A 14596-nucleotide genomic window follows, 5' to 3' on the forward strand; every position below is an offset into this window, starting at 1 on the left:
TGAGGCACTTGGCGTTGATGCTCTCGTTAGGTGAGTCGAAGAGAGACACTCATGACGTTGTGGCAATGGCGACGGAGGCCATGGCAACCGACTCATCATCTTCATCATCTTCATCATCCTCATTGTACTCTTCTTGCACAACCAAGGCCTTGGGAGGAGTCTTCTTGGTGAATTTGTTCTTGTTGGGGAACGACTTGGCCTTGTCCTTTCGGATGAGTTTGCCACCATTGTCTTCCCTCTTCTCATACGGGCATTCCGCAACGAAATGACTCACATTGCCGCAATTGTAACAAGTCCTTACACGTTGCTTGCCCCTCGTGCCACTCGAGGTGTTTTTGCTAAAGTTGTTCCTCGAGTTTTTCTTGCTCCAAAATTGCCTTGAAGCAAGTGCCATGTGTTCATGATATGCATACTTTGTATCTTCGGGGTTGCTCTCCTCCTCATCCTCTTCTTCTTCTTCCATGGTGAGCTTGGCCTTCAAAGCAAGGTTAGGCTTCTTTCCCCGTTGAGAACGGAGCACCGCATTGTCGGCGGTCTTGTCCAAAATGTTCATGGCCACAAACTCATCCAACACCTCGCTTGAGGTCAAAGTGTGGAAGTCCGGTCTTTGGCGGATGACGGAGGACATGGCCTTGTGGTAAGGCATCATTGCCTTGAGGAATTTGCGCTTGATCCAATTGTCATCCGTGTCCTTGCTCCCGTGATCTCGTAGTGAGACCGCGAGTTTGGTGACTCTCCGATAAAGCTCACGAGGTTCTTCATCTTCCTTCATTGCAAACTCATCGGCCTCATCTTGTACCACTTCATAGTTGGAGCGTTGAATGCTTGCGCTTCCCCGGTAGAGAGACACGACACAATGCCATGCATCTTTGGCCAAGGCGAAGGGACGAAGATGAGGTAGGTCTTCGGGTGGAATTGCATCTTGAATGATGAAGAGAGCATTCTCATTGAATTGATTGTCCGCGGCTTCTCGAGGAGTGAAGTTGCTTGGATCATGTGGGTAGAAACCTTCTTCAATGATTCTCCAAAGGTTAGTGTTCACATGATTTAAATGACGTTTAAAGCGGTAAACCCAAGAATCAAAATCCTCATTTTTCACAATCTTAGGAGGAGGACCGGCATGATTCAAATGAGTAGAAGGAACCGGTCCACCATACACAAGTGGTGGTTCCACATGGGCAAAGATGTCGGTGCCATTCTTGCCACTAGAAGAAGGAGCCTTTTCACTACTAGCTTCCCCCTTGTCGGGGATAGCATCCGACACCTTGTTGGTGGGATCCCCCACTTTCAACGATGCGGTGGATAGTTTAAGCCCCTCAAGAAATTTAGTAAACATGTTTTCAACTTCGGTCGTCATGGAGGTTTTCAATGTCTCCAAGGCTACATTGAACTCCTCACGAGAGACCGAAGTTCCCCCATCGCCCGTAGACGAGATAGGATTCACACCGGAGTGTTCCTCCGCTCCGTCTACGGTATCAACCATACTCTTTGGACGGTAAAGTCCTTAATAAAGAAACCTGGCTCTGATACCAATTGAAAAGATCGATATGGTTGACTAGAGGGGGGGGGGGTGAATAGGCAACTACCAATTTTTAGCTTTTCTTTACCAAATTAAACTTTGCATCAAAGTAGGTTGTCTAGATGTGCAACTAGGTGAACAACCTATATGATGCAACAACAACAAGCACACAAACAAGCAAGGGAACAAACACTAAAGAGCTTGCACAAGTAAAGGTAAGAGATAACCAAGAGTGGATCCGGTGAAGACGAGGATGTGTTACCGAAGTTCCTTCCTTTTGAAGGGAAGTACGTCTCCGTTGGAGCGGTGTGGAGGCACAATGCTCCCCAAGAAGCCACTAGGGCCACCGTATTCTCCTCACGCCCTCACACAATGCGAGATGCCGTGATTCCACTATTGGTGCCCTTGAAGGCGGCGACCGAACCTTTACAAACAAGGTTGGGGCAAACTCCACAACTTAATCGGAGGCTCCCAACAAGACCACGAAGCTTCACCACAATGGAATATGGCTCCGAGGTGACCTCAACCGTCTAGGGTGCTCAAACACCCAAGAGTAACAAGATCCACTAAGGATGAGTGGGGGAATCAAAAATCTCTCGGTGGAAGTGTAGATCGGGGCCTTCTCAACCACTCCCGAGCAAATCAACAAGTTTGGTTGGCTAGGGAGTGAGATCGGGCGAAAATGGAGCTTGGAGCAATAATGGAGCTTTAATGGTGGAAGAGGTAGGTCAAAGGGGGGAAGAAGACACCCTTTTATAGTGGGGGGAACAATCCACCCGTTACCCCCCACTCAGCCCCGCAGAGAGCGGTACTACCGCGGGGGAAGGGCGGTACTACCGCTCCTAAGCGGTACTACCGCTCACCCTTAGCGGTACTGCCGCGCTAGAAGAGAAGGGGCTGGGGCTGGGACCCAGAGCGGTACTACCGCGGAGGCAGGGCGGTACTACCGCTCACAAGCAGCACTACCGCCACTACTACCGCAGCTAGTACCGTAAAACCCGACACGAGAAAATGCGCACTCGAGTCGAGGCGGTAGGAACACGGAGCCACAACGGTACTGCGGCTGAGGCCAACCAGCGGTACTACCGCTCCGAGGAGCGGTACTACCGCTTACTGATCTTCAGCCGTACTACCGCTATACTGCAGCTAGTGCCGTAAAACCCGACACGAGAAAATGCGCACTCGAGTCGAGGCGGTAGGAGCACGGAGCCGCAGCGATACTGCAGCTGAGGCCATAAAGCGGTACTACCGCTCCGAGGAGCGATATTGCCGCTTAGTGAGCCTCAGCGGTACTACCGCTGTGGCCCGCGGTACTATCGCTGGGTCCAGGAAAAGACACAAAGGGGAGGAAAGAGAAGCTCCAGAGAGACGGAAAGAAATGGTGGGTGCGAGAAGAACGTGTATGTGTTGATTCCACCCAAACCATACCAAAGCAGATCCCCTTTTGATAGTACGGTGACTACTAAGAAACTTAGTCCACCAACAAAGTCACGAAGGAAGCTACACCGTCTTGAGTAGAGCGCCGAGGGGAAATAATCGTTTTGTGCCGAAGGATGAATATCTGAAAGAACTCAAAGCACCCGATTAGTCCGCAAATGCATTGTCATCAATCACCAAAACATCGTAGGGATAAATATGCCCTTACAACATCGATGTTTGAAATTGTTAGAAGCATTAGGTGGGTGGATGCCTGCCATAGTGCTTCTCACAATTTCGTCCGAATCGAGTTGTCGCCGCCGAAATTGGCTCTCCGGAGCTGAAATCACCGTCAGATCTGGCACCCCAAAAATGAAATCGTTGTCGAAATTGATACCACGTCAAAATAATCCTTTCCCTTGTTGTCGTCCAAGCCCTCGTCACCGTGCTCAATATCAAAAGTGCATAATACAAAAAATGTGTTTTATGATGAATATAATGAAATAGACTTAATCAAACTGGAAATAGTTTGACTCAATATAAAATTAGAACATCAATTAATTTTGAACGAAGAGTGTATTTATTAAGTAGAAATTCTATTCTTTTAGACAACATCTAGTGCATCAATATGCAAGCAAAAAAACTTATCATCATTAGCTTCATGTTTGCAACAACTATCATGTTAAGTCAGTGGAAGGAGTTTCCGATAATAATATTAGTAATTAGTAAGATAGACATAATATAATTATGATGGTTGCACATGAAATCCAAATGATGAAAATGGTGGATATAATATTCATGGAAAAGCCTAACTGCCAGTTGGAACCATGGATGTAGGTGGCTCTCATGGTGGGCCACTAAGAGAAGTTCACTCATGCAATCACGACAGACAATGCATATCTGGTCGGCGACGCACGGACATTCATGGCACGATATCAAGAAGAGGGAGCATCTCTGGTGTTGGGGCAACTTGGATTACATGAGACCGTGGCGGTTGGGGTCTGATACATATCGTGCGAAAGAAGGGAATCAAGGAAAGGAGACAGCGTTAATCATCCATCCGACTCAACTTTTGCTATACATTTGATAAGTACCAACTCGGTTGTTAAGTTTCCTCCAAAACATACGTGCAAATTTAAATGGGAGAAGCCATCAAAAGGTATGTACAAGTTAAACATTGATGCAACATTCCTCAAGGATGATCCAGGGGCACTAGTTGTGGTTGTGTGTAACGTCATAGGTGAAGCTTTGGCGGGAGGCCGGGAGTGGCTAAATTATGTGACCATGCTTCAGACATTGCGAATGCGGAAACCATGGCTCTCTCTTGGCCTTAAACTTTTGTGGGGAAATGGTTGAAGTTGATGGCTTGAAAATTATTAATGCTTGCAATGGTGTGTCAGATGTTATGGCTCCTTATGCAACAATTTTTGTGGATTATTTACACATGAGATTCCGTCGATTCGCTTTTAGCATTGTCCCAGGGAAGCTAAAAACTTGGCACATTTTTTATCTAGACATGCATATGGACACAAAATTATTGTACTGGTGGTATGATTTAGAGAATCCATGTGGGGCAGTTGCGGTGACAAGTTCGCAATGAAGTGCCAAGAGGCTTTCCCATTTAAAAAAAGGATTTTTGTAACTACCAAACGTTAGGATTTTAGCAATAGGCAAGAACGATCCTTACTTCACTTTAATTATATACATGCATGTATTAGACTGACTAATTTTCTTTTCATGTACACTCCTCCTTCTAATTACATGTATATATGCATTAAATAACGAAAAGCTGATGTCCTTCGATATTTTTTTCAAACTTCAAAATGTTTTGTAGCTCAAATCGTAGCTCCGATTGAAAAACCATCTTCACAGAAAAATTGTCTCGACGAGATCTTCAAAACTAGATCCCATGTTAATATGTTCTGATGAATTTTTTTCGGACCAAAAGTTACCACATCTGGACTACGTAAATTATCGAAGTATTAGCTCTGCAGTGCTTCTATTACCATGATATTCACGCAAACGTTATCGAGATTATATTTTTCAACAGTTTTTCCTCGGGGTCCAAGTTATCATGTATATGATGTGTTATTACCATGATGTTTATAAAAAGTTACCGGGGTACATTTTTGAAAACTTTTTCCCTTCAGGTCATAGTCGCCGTGGTGTTTGTGCCTAAGTTATCCGGGTTGCCTTGCTGAAATTACCGTGTTGTTTACACATAAATTACAGGGGAGATATTTCAATAATTTTTTACCCCTGGTCCAAGTTACCATGCCATTTAAGTAAGTTATCGAGCCCCGGTTCACAAATTACCATGACATTAGCACAGAAGTTAACGGGGTATGTTTCAACCCAAAAATATCCCTCATGCAAAGTTGCCATGATATTTAAAATGAGGCTACACGGACAAGGTATACAACTCATTGGTATATGGGAGACTTCTTTTGACCAAAGAACAGTAGGGCAACAACCCTACTGTGGGGCATTTTTCATTAATAAAGGAGAACCAAAAAGATAGTCTTACAATGGTTGTTGGGGAAACAACCAGAAATGGAAGAATTACAAAATAATGGGAAATGAGAAGAAATGCTAAGCTAAGTTATTGAAATTAAATATTGTCAATCCAGGATGACATGCCATCTTTCAGAGATGGTTTAGCTCTCATCATGGTAGTTTTGAAAGATCTGATAAAATCATACTTGCATTCATTAATTGAGCAAGGTATCCCATCAAATATCATCCCATTTCTTTGATTTCAAATGCTCCAGCTCCCCCACTATCATAATTTCCATGAAGGTATATGGGAGACTACAAGACAACTTGAGAAATCCAAAAAAACACAAGAAGAAAAATGCTTTTTTGGATCATGTGAAAGTGAGAAAAAAGTTAACTGTCATAATTTTACTTATTGAACAACAATCAAGGCAGGGTGAGTTGGTTAGTACACTACTGCTACATCGTAAAGATCGTGGGTTCAAGTCCTACTTTAGAAGATTACTTTTACTTTTATCAATGCGAGAAAAATAAATCCTGATCTGGACATGGGATGGGCTGGCGTACGGGGTTGTGCGATCGAACGATTGTCTCGTTCGGATCTATTGGAAAGATACAAACGTCTGAAAGTTACAAATTATTTACACGGAGAAATTATCGAGGGTATGTGTCAACAACTATTTCTCTAGGTTAAAGTTACCGTTGTGTTTGTACTCAAGTTATCTAGTCTACTATGTATAAGCTACCATACTATTTAGACGAAAATTACCAGGTATATGACAATAACTTTTGTTTTATGAATCAAAGAGCGTGTACATACAAGTAATAACCAACAAAAAGAATAACTAGCTACCAACTGTTTAGTATGGACCATGCAGTTGTGTAACTAAAAAGTTGGCATTGGTTATAATGTAGCGTATGCTACTAGTTAACTACATATTTACTACAGGATTTTCACAAAAGAGATATTCATGACGTACACTACAGAAATGTGGCAAAAAATCACCACGAATAATAGGTTTTATATGCTCTCTTGGTTTTCCTATATTGCAAAGGTTAGTTTTTTTCACTAAAAAGACAAAAGTAATTTAGGTGAGCTGGTTAATGGGCCAGAGCTTAGTTACCTGAGACTCTGGTGCAAGTCCAAGGCACCACACACACACACACACACATCAAATTTATTTTCTAGTCTTCTTGCTATAGTTGCAAAGGAATACTCATACAACAAATACTACGTAACGTATTTCTATTCACAAATCGGAGCTAGCTGGGTTGGTTACCAAGAGGATTATGCACTCAACAGGTGCAAGGTTCGAGTCTGATTCAGATCTCTTGCGAAGGTGAGAACGTTCGGAAAATACAATTATCGTTTAAAAAAAGAGGGGTCATCTTATCCGTGGTCCACCAACCTTAAAGCCTCACCACGTCCATATCCACATAAACCTCTTAATATGGGGAGAAACACCATACCATTTCGCAAGGAGAGGGGGCAATAGCCCCCCCCCCCCCCCCCCCCGCGGTACACTATTAGCTCTTAAACAATTGTTTACATTGATATTTGCACACTCCTACTACAAACCTCGGATAATTATCATTGATACTCACACATACTACTTCCACTTCACCATAGACTTTACGGGACAATCCAAGAAACTGCAATTGTGAATTGAAAGACATACGAGATGGCCCAACCCCAAATATGCCATCAAATTTGTACTGATTTGTGATGCCACCTTTGATAAAGGCATGAGCACATTGAAAACTTGATTAAATCAGTAATAGTAGTGCACAAAATTAGTTGTTGATGATACTTGGCATGGATTTATCTAATCGAATATGGTTCGCGAACTTACCCAAAAACAATTGGCACATTAATGGGTGACGTTTCATTTCCTTTGAAAGCATCAAGCTCCACCATGTCGGAAACATAGAACCCAGTGGTGCTGGCAAGCCATTACCATAATCCTAGTAATAAGAACACGGGTTGTTCGAGCATATCTACCTGCTGATGTTTGCTAGATCGTGGCACTTGTCATCTGAGCATGTCAATACAGATGACGTTGAATACGATCTGGAAAGACTTTCAAAGAGTTATCACACTTGTTGCAATTTAAGGACCCCGAAAGTTGTGGCAAGAGTCGTGGTTTCGTGCTACAACATCCCCAAAAGCGGTGTTTCACTCTTCATATTTTTGACACTAAGAATATCACATTGTAAAAAACATGGTGTTTTCTAGGAAAATAAGTCTTATTATTTTGATTCTTGTGGGCTGTATCTAGGTGATACACCTGTATAAAGTCCTGACTGGACTCGCCAAGAAATATATGATCGAGTGTTCGTCCCATTTTACAACGAGACGGCGCTTGGCGTTCGAGTGTGGAATAGCCCTTAGCATCTAATCGCACATTCGCACGAACTAATTAAAGGACGCAACTGGATGAGATCAGATCAGCTCGCCCTAGTTCTAGTTTAGTTCTGACAGGCCACGTTAGAGCTACCGATGGAGATGGCCGGCTGCCCGTACGGGGCTTGAGTGAGCGAGTGCGCCACGGCCGAACAGTCGGCGATGGAACCACTCGTGCATACGGAGGGGCGCAAGTGGGTGGAGCTACATCTGCTCCATCGACACTTTCTTTTCAGTAAGTTGTAGAGGTGATCATGTTCGATTTCGATCTGATCTGCATGCTGCTATGTTTCGTTCCCTTTGCAGCAGGTCAACGGTGCTAACCCACGTGGCGCGTTGATCGCTGGCTGCCATACGGAACACTAAGTTATGATACAGTTGTTAATCTCAATCTTAACATGCTCTCAAGTGGTAGTCAGTGGCGCCGTGGCGGTGCTACTATGATAATACTCCATCCGCCAAGGTTTTTAATTTCGTAAACAAAACAATTTCGGGTCTCATCGAAATATGTGAAATTTCAAAAATTCCGTGTACTGCAGATTTTGAGTTTTCAAATTTTATTGAATTTTAACCTATTTTAAATTAATTTGAATCTGGCTCAAAATTTTGGAGTTAAAAATATCTCGGACCCACTGAAATATTCAAATTTTTGGAAATGTCAATGAAATTTCGTTGAAATTTTTAACCCTGCCCTCTGCCCCACTGATTCAGTACAACTATATAATGCTAAATCAGTGACATTTATTGGGGAACAGAGGAAGTACTAAATTCATGATAATTCCACTACATCGAATGGTGCCAATGATTTTACCACGACTTCAAACTCTAATGGGTAGTACATACATTTGACTTGCGTATCCTTTTGAAACCAAGACGTTCCTCACTTGCCCCTTGCTGAGAACGGGATGTCGACCCGTTGGCTGGGCAGCTGGGTAGCTGCCAGCCAGCCCGCGTTCGAGCATTGGCTCAGGAGCGCGGCGTTCGCGGAGTTTCTCCTATAAAAAAAACAGTTAATGAAGGTTAGCTCTTGGGCTGGTCTTATTTTTTCTCATTTGCCCCTCCTAAATAGAAAAAATGGCCGTTCCTCGTTTGCGAGATCCTGGAATCAAGACAGACAATTTAATATACTCTTGTTTTAGGCATGGCAACGCAGTGATTATTTTCCTCACCGGATCATATCTCCTTGATCACCGGAGAAGGAGAAAAGCGTGCCTATTCAGGCCAGAGCGTGGCCGAAATTAACGTCGCATTATCTTTGCCGACGGCAATCGCGATCAAATTAACGCCACTGCCAAACACGGCACATCGCACCACGCTAACGAAGAAACCCAACGTGATTTGACTTGTTGCGTTGACAGCCCATCGTCGGGAGATTATCGCGTCGTGGGGTCCACGCAAAACCCAGAAAGACTCCGGGAGGGGAGGAGGGATTCAAAAGCCCCCCGGCAGAAGAGATCAGTTGGTTTCGCTCCCGACCCGCACCTCGCCTCGCCGTCACCGCCCACCACCGCCACCCCCACCGCCTCCTCCCTACAAAACAGCCGGCCGCAGGCAGCACTAACCACCCGCAGCCCCCGCCGCGCGCCCTCTCCCTCCCCCGGCCGCCCGCCCCTAAACCCCCCGACAGTCTCCCGCTCCGGCAGCCCCGCCGCGGGGCCGGCGCGATCGGATGAAGGGCGCGGCGTGGAGGGGCCACGGCGGCCTGTCCGCGGCCGCGGCCGACCACCTCGGCGCGCGCCGGGCCAGGCTCTGCATCTACGGCGTCGCGCTCGCCTTCGGCGCCTTCGCGGCCTTCCTCGCCTTCGCGCCCTCGCTCCCCGCGCCGCCGCCCTCCTCGCCCTCCGCCGCGTGGCTCGACGGCGTCCTCGCCTCCGCCTCGCCCTACCGCGCGCAGGTCTCGGGCTTCTTCTCCTCCCTCTTCCCCGCCAACTCCTCCTCCCCGGGGCCTCCTGGTCCCGGCGTCGTCGCGGCGAGGCGGAGCGGGCCGGGCGGTGGCGGGCTCGCGGCGGGCGGCGGGCGGGCCGGGACCAACGGGTCAACTGCGGTTCGTCCTCGTGGGCAATCCGGGGCCGGCAATTCGGGAGGAGTTCGCGGCGGCAATTCCGCGTCCAGTAACGCTACTGCAGCGGTGGGCGGTGGGCGGACCAACGGCTCCAGTCTTCCTGGCGAGCAATCGGGAGGCGGAGGCGGGGTACCAGGCGGCAATTCGGGAGCAGTTCGCACCGACAACCCCGCGACCGGTAACGCCACCGCTTCGGCGGTGCGGAGCGACGCGCCGCCCAGTGATCACGCGGGAGGCGGTGAAGCGGCCCGCAATTCGTCAGGTATCGCCGCTGCTGCTCCCACCAATTCCTCAGGAATCGCAGCTGCTGAGGCGAAGGCTGGGGCCACGATCGGCGGTTCAGCCCAGAGTGGCACCACGGCGAAGGGAGGTGCGCCTGTTTGGAACAACGGCTCCGGGGTGAATGCAAGTTCAGGGGAAGCCACGGCGAGCAATGTGACGGCAATTCCATCTGTCAATCAGACTCGCAGTGCAGTTTCAGCGATGCTGCACGGCAATGTTGCTGCGCCTCATAGGAGAGGACATCCAGGCAAGAACCACACTGCTCAAGGCTCGGCGGCCCACCATGATCAGCAGCAGAGTGTAAACAGAGCTGCTGTTGCTTCAGGTGGAAGCAACAGCACGAAGACTATGCACAAGGAAGCCACTGCTGCCTCTCAAGGGAGCGCCGGTTTGGTGAAAGGCCACGCGGCACAGGCCACGAACAGCAGCGCCGGTGGTCAGGCGACGAAGCTTCACTCGATAGATGCGATGGGCAGATGCGACATGTTCTACGGCAATTGGGTCCGGGACGACTCGTACCCTCTCTACCCCGAGGGATCGTGCCCTCACGTCGACGAGTCCTTCAACTGCCACCTCAACGGCCGCCCTGATAAGGCCTACCAGAGACTCCGGTGGCAGCCCCGCGGGTGCAGCATCCCGAGGTGAGCACAGTTAACAGAACACCCATGCAGTTTGTGTGTGCTCAGTTAGTTCTTTATGCATGACAAATTCAGTTATGTGATGGCATGATGCCGGTGCCTTGTTTTAGGTTGAACCCAACTGATATGCTGGAGAGGCTGAGGGGAAAGCGACTCGTGTTCGTTGGCGATTCACTCAACAGAAACATGTGGGAGTCGCTTGTTTGCATCTTGAGGAATTCTGTGAAAGACAAGAGGAGGGTTTTTGAGGTGTCCGGGAACCACAAGTTCAGGGCCGAGGGCTCCTACTCTTTCCTCTTTCAGGTTGGCTTCTTATATGCCATGTTCTGTTTTTGCTGCTTTCCTTAAAGATGCTATCTGAGCTTGTTTCAGCATTTAGGATGAACTTTTCTTTTAGAAAGCCGTTGCCCCCAGATTTACAATAATAGAAACCACGTTCGCTACATAATCTTGATACCGAACAGGAAAGTAACTCATCATTCTTAACAACAACCCCGAAACATAATTAGATAGCCAGAACGGCGAACTACAATTACGGCGGCATCCACTGGAATCTGGGCGCTGCTGGCCTCCATCCTTTCGAATTGTCGAAGGCTTCCCGTGCAATTTGCTCCATCGCCGAGCCAATTGGATCACCATCAGTTTGGTTGCCTCATTTTTCTGCAATACAGCTCAACATTGTAATGTTCAACTGACAAAGAAACATAACTTCATTGACGAATACAATTTAAGACTCTTGCTTGATATACAATAAACCCATTGCACTATATTCAATTCACATTCTTAGATCCTTTTCATTTTGCACAACACAGCTTATCTCATGCGTATTTACACATTTCCTTTTCTGACTCTGAACTTGCATTTTACAATTCACTTCTTGCACCGTACATAAACTGGAGCATTAACGAAATTCCACTGAATCAAAACAAATGAGATCAGAACATTTTTGTCATGAAAATAGGAGCATTAACACAATTTCAATGAAGCAAACCATTAGCAGATCAGGGCATACATTTTTTATATGCAACAGATCAGAGCATAAACATTTTTACATGTAGCAAAAATCAGAGCATAAATATTTTTACATGTAGCAAGTCAGAGCATGAGCATGGGGATTTTCCGCTTTGTGCTTACCTTATGCCATGTTCTGTTTTTGCTGCTTTTCTTCAGAATTGCTATCTGAGGTTGTTTCAGTATTTAAGATGAAAGCTTATGTGCTAATTCATGTTGTCTAGGACTACAATTGTACTGTGGAGTTCTTCCGCTCCCCTTTCCTTGTTCAGGAATGGGAGATACCTGTCACACACGGAAAGAAAAAGGAAACTCTTAGGCTTGACAAAATCGATCAATCATCCTCGAGGTACAAGAATGCAGATGTCATTGTTTTCAATACTGGGCACTGGTGGACACATGAGAAAACTTCTCTTGGGTAAGCTTTTATTGGCACGATATGATACAATAAACATGATCATGTGATGTGTTCTGCATTTCAATTGTTCCTTACCGTTCCAAGTATGTCAAATGTGCTACAGGAAAGATTACTATCAAGAGGGCAACCAAGTATACAGTGAGCTGAATGTCCATGACGCCTTCCGGAGAGCTTTAAACACCTGGGCCAAGTGGGTTGATTCCAATATAAATCCCAAGAAAACAACTGTGCTTTTCAGAGGCTACTCATCATCCCATTTCAGGTTTGTCAATTCTTTTCTGATCTCATCTCCTATAAGTTCAGTTCGCGGTGTCATATGGTTATCACAGCAACTGATGTTTGCAAATGTGTGTGTTTCTGTTGTGCAGCGGAGGGCAGTGGAATTCAGGCGGCAGCTGCGACAAGGAAACTGAGCCGATAACAAACGAAAAGTTCCTCATGCCATACCCGCAGAAGATGAGCATTCTGGAGGAGGTCCTCCATGGGATGAAAACACCAGTGGCCTACCTGAACATTACAAGGATGACTGACTACAGGAAGGAGGGACATCCTTCAGTCTACCGCAAGCAGAAGTTGAGCGAGGAGGAGCGCAAGTCCCCTGAGCTATACCAGGACTGCAGCCACTGGTGCCTTCCCGGGGTGCCGGACTCCTGGAACGAGCTCCTCTACGCACAGATTCTGGTCAAGCAGCATCAGATGCTACACCAATAAAGGCAAGTGCCGAATCACTTGTTCCTGTACATGAGCTGTTGTTTGTTGCAACATGCCAGCCGAAGTGGTCAAGGCATATATAGTTGACAATTGATAGGTCAAGGGTCTTGGAATCCTTGCATAGAGTAAACTAGGCAGTCTATCAGATATCTGACTCTCGTTACCAACAGGCAATCTGTATAGGATCATAGGAGTTTGTGATGTAAAATCCATGTCCAGCTAGTAATAATCAGAACCAAAGAATAGTGTATACTGCATCAGAAATTCGGCATTCATGAATCCTCATCTTTCTGTTCACTGAATGCTATTGTAGTGAGCATTCCTTGAGTTGGTATGTTGAATAGTATAGTAAGAAAAGTGGCTGTATGGACATAGCAATCCTTGTATTAGTTCTGAATGTATAGTGCTTTTGATGCTGTGCATCCTGATTTCATTGTCCTATGGAAGCTCTTGTTAAGCCTGTTCCTTGTCAGATCAACGTGCGGTACAGCTGATTCTGAAGCCTAGATATACCGAAGCACTCTGGTGAGATATCTTTAGGATATAGACTGTTAGTAGAAGGGCGCTGTGCTAGGGAAAACATTATATTATCCACAATATGTTTTGCAGTTGGCCATTGTTTGGGTATGAGGACAGACTGCCAATGGGTGCTAAAATCAAGTAAAAAAGAGCTCATCATATATATATATATATGAAAATTAGTATTACATGGCAAAGGTGGACCGAACCAAATAACAACTGACGCTCCACCACCTTGCAACTTTAACCCTGGCTTCAGCTGCAGCTGCTGTGCACTTTGCCTGAAGTTATCTTGCCTACGTACTTACTTCCTGAAACAAGGCTGAACAAATCACCGGACGATAATAATGGTGAGTGTTTGCATATTTTCGATCCCAAGCTTGCCGGTGTTTTCCATAAGCTTGCTAGATGCCCAAGGACATTGAACAACATGTCATTTCAGAATTCAGATCCTATTTGCATATCATGATAATCGTTCAGATCCCTGAGCAGAGCTAAGATATACCCAAAAACTGTGGAGCTATAAACAGTCAGATCAAGTGTTTGATCTCTCCTAATTCCTTGCTGAAGTGGAGAGTAAACAGTCAGATCAAGTAACTGACGTCTCCTAATTCCTTAGTGAAGTGAGCCAGTTCGCTTTGATGGTCAGATAATAAATTCTGGATACCAGCAAAGATCTAAAGTACCTGTAGCCTTTAGGTGTTTGTTCTTTTGACCTATGGATGCAGTGCCAGTGAGGTTATTAGAAAGAATATCCAGCTTTGGAAGCAAGTCAGCCCTAAATGGGTTCACCGGCCGGCGACCTATTTGCAGCTTATCTCCACTTGCTATTTCTGAATGCAGTGAAGTGTTGTAACGGCTACATTTCACCGATTCTGATCTCAGAGCACAAGCTCGATGCGTAATGATGCCTTGAAAAAGAGATGTCATTTTTCGAACTAACAAAAGGTGCTACTGTTGGAATGGAAAATGGGACAAAAAATCGAACCTACTTTTTTTTCCCGCTCGTAGCAAATGATGCATTAAGATGTCAGTGTCGTCCATGATGTCTGAACAAATGCGACAAATTCGTATGTACAGTGGGAAGAATCATATGGTTGTTGAAAATGGGCAAATGGCT

General features: G+C 45.9%; 1 protein-coding gene across 1 annotated transcript; it reads left to right on the forward strand.

The window, feature by feature from the left end:
* The first annotated feature begins 9355 nt into the window (after nucleotides 1-9355).
* On the forward strand, nucleotides 9356-13374 carry LOC125514773 (uncharacterized). Its single transcript, XM_048680128.2, has 5 exons — nucleotides 9356-10820; nucleotides 10928-11120; nucleotides 12053-12246; nucleotides 12350-12508; nucleotides 12615-13374. The coding sequence occupies exons 1-5, from the start codon at nucleotides 9505-9507 to the stop codon at nucleotides 12955-12957; spliced, it is 2205 nt and encodes a 734-aa protein (XP_048536085.1). The 5' UTR covers nucleotides 9356-9504; the 3' UTR covers nucleotides 12958-13374.
* The last annotated feature ends 1222 nt before the right edge of the window (nucleotides 13375-14596 follow it).

This window comes from Triticum urartu, chromosome 6A, assembly GCF_056163025.1.
Source record: "Triticum urartu cultivar PI428250 chromosome 6A, HENAU_Tu73, whole genome shotgun sequence".
Classification (NCBI taxonomy): domain Eukaryota; kingdom Viridiplantae; phylum Streptophyta; class Magnoliopsida; order Poales; family Poaceae; genus Triticum; species Triticum urartu.

What these genes read in the sequence shown, in the direction of transcription:
- LOC125514773 (XM_048680128.2), top strand. Translation starts at nt 9,505, where the DNA reads ATGAAGGGCGCGGCGTGGAGGGGCCACGGCGGCCTGTCCGCGGCCGCG. An exon ending in CCTACTCTTTCCTCTTTCAG is followed by an intron (nt 11,121 to 12,052) that starts GTTGGCTTCTTA and finishes CATGTTGTCTAG; the next exon opens with GACTACAATTGTACTGTGGA. An exon ending in CATGAGAAAACTTCTCTTGG is followed by an intron (nt 12,247 to 12,349) that starts GTAAGCTTTTAT and finishes AATGTGCTACAG; the next exon opens with GAAAGATTACTATCAAGAGG.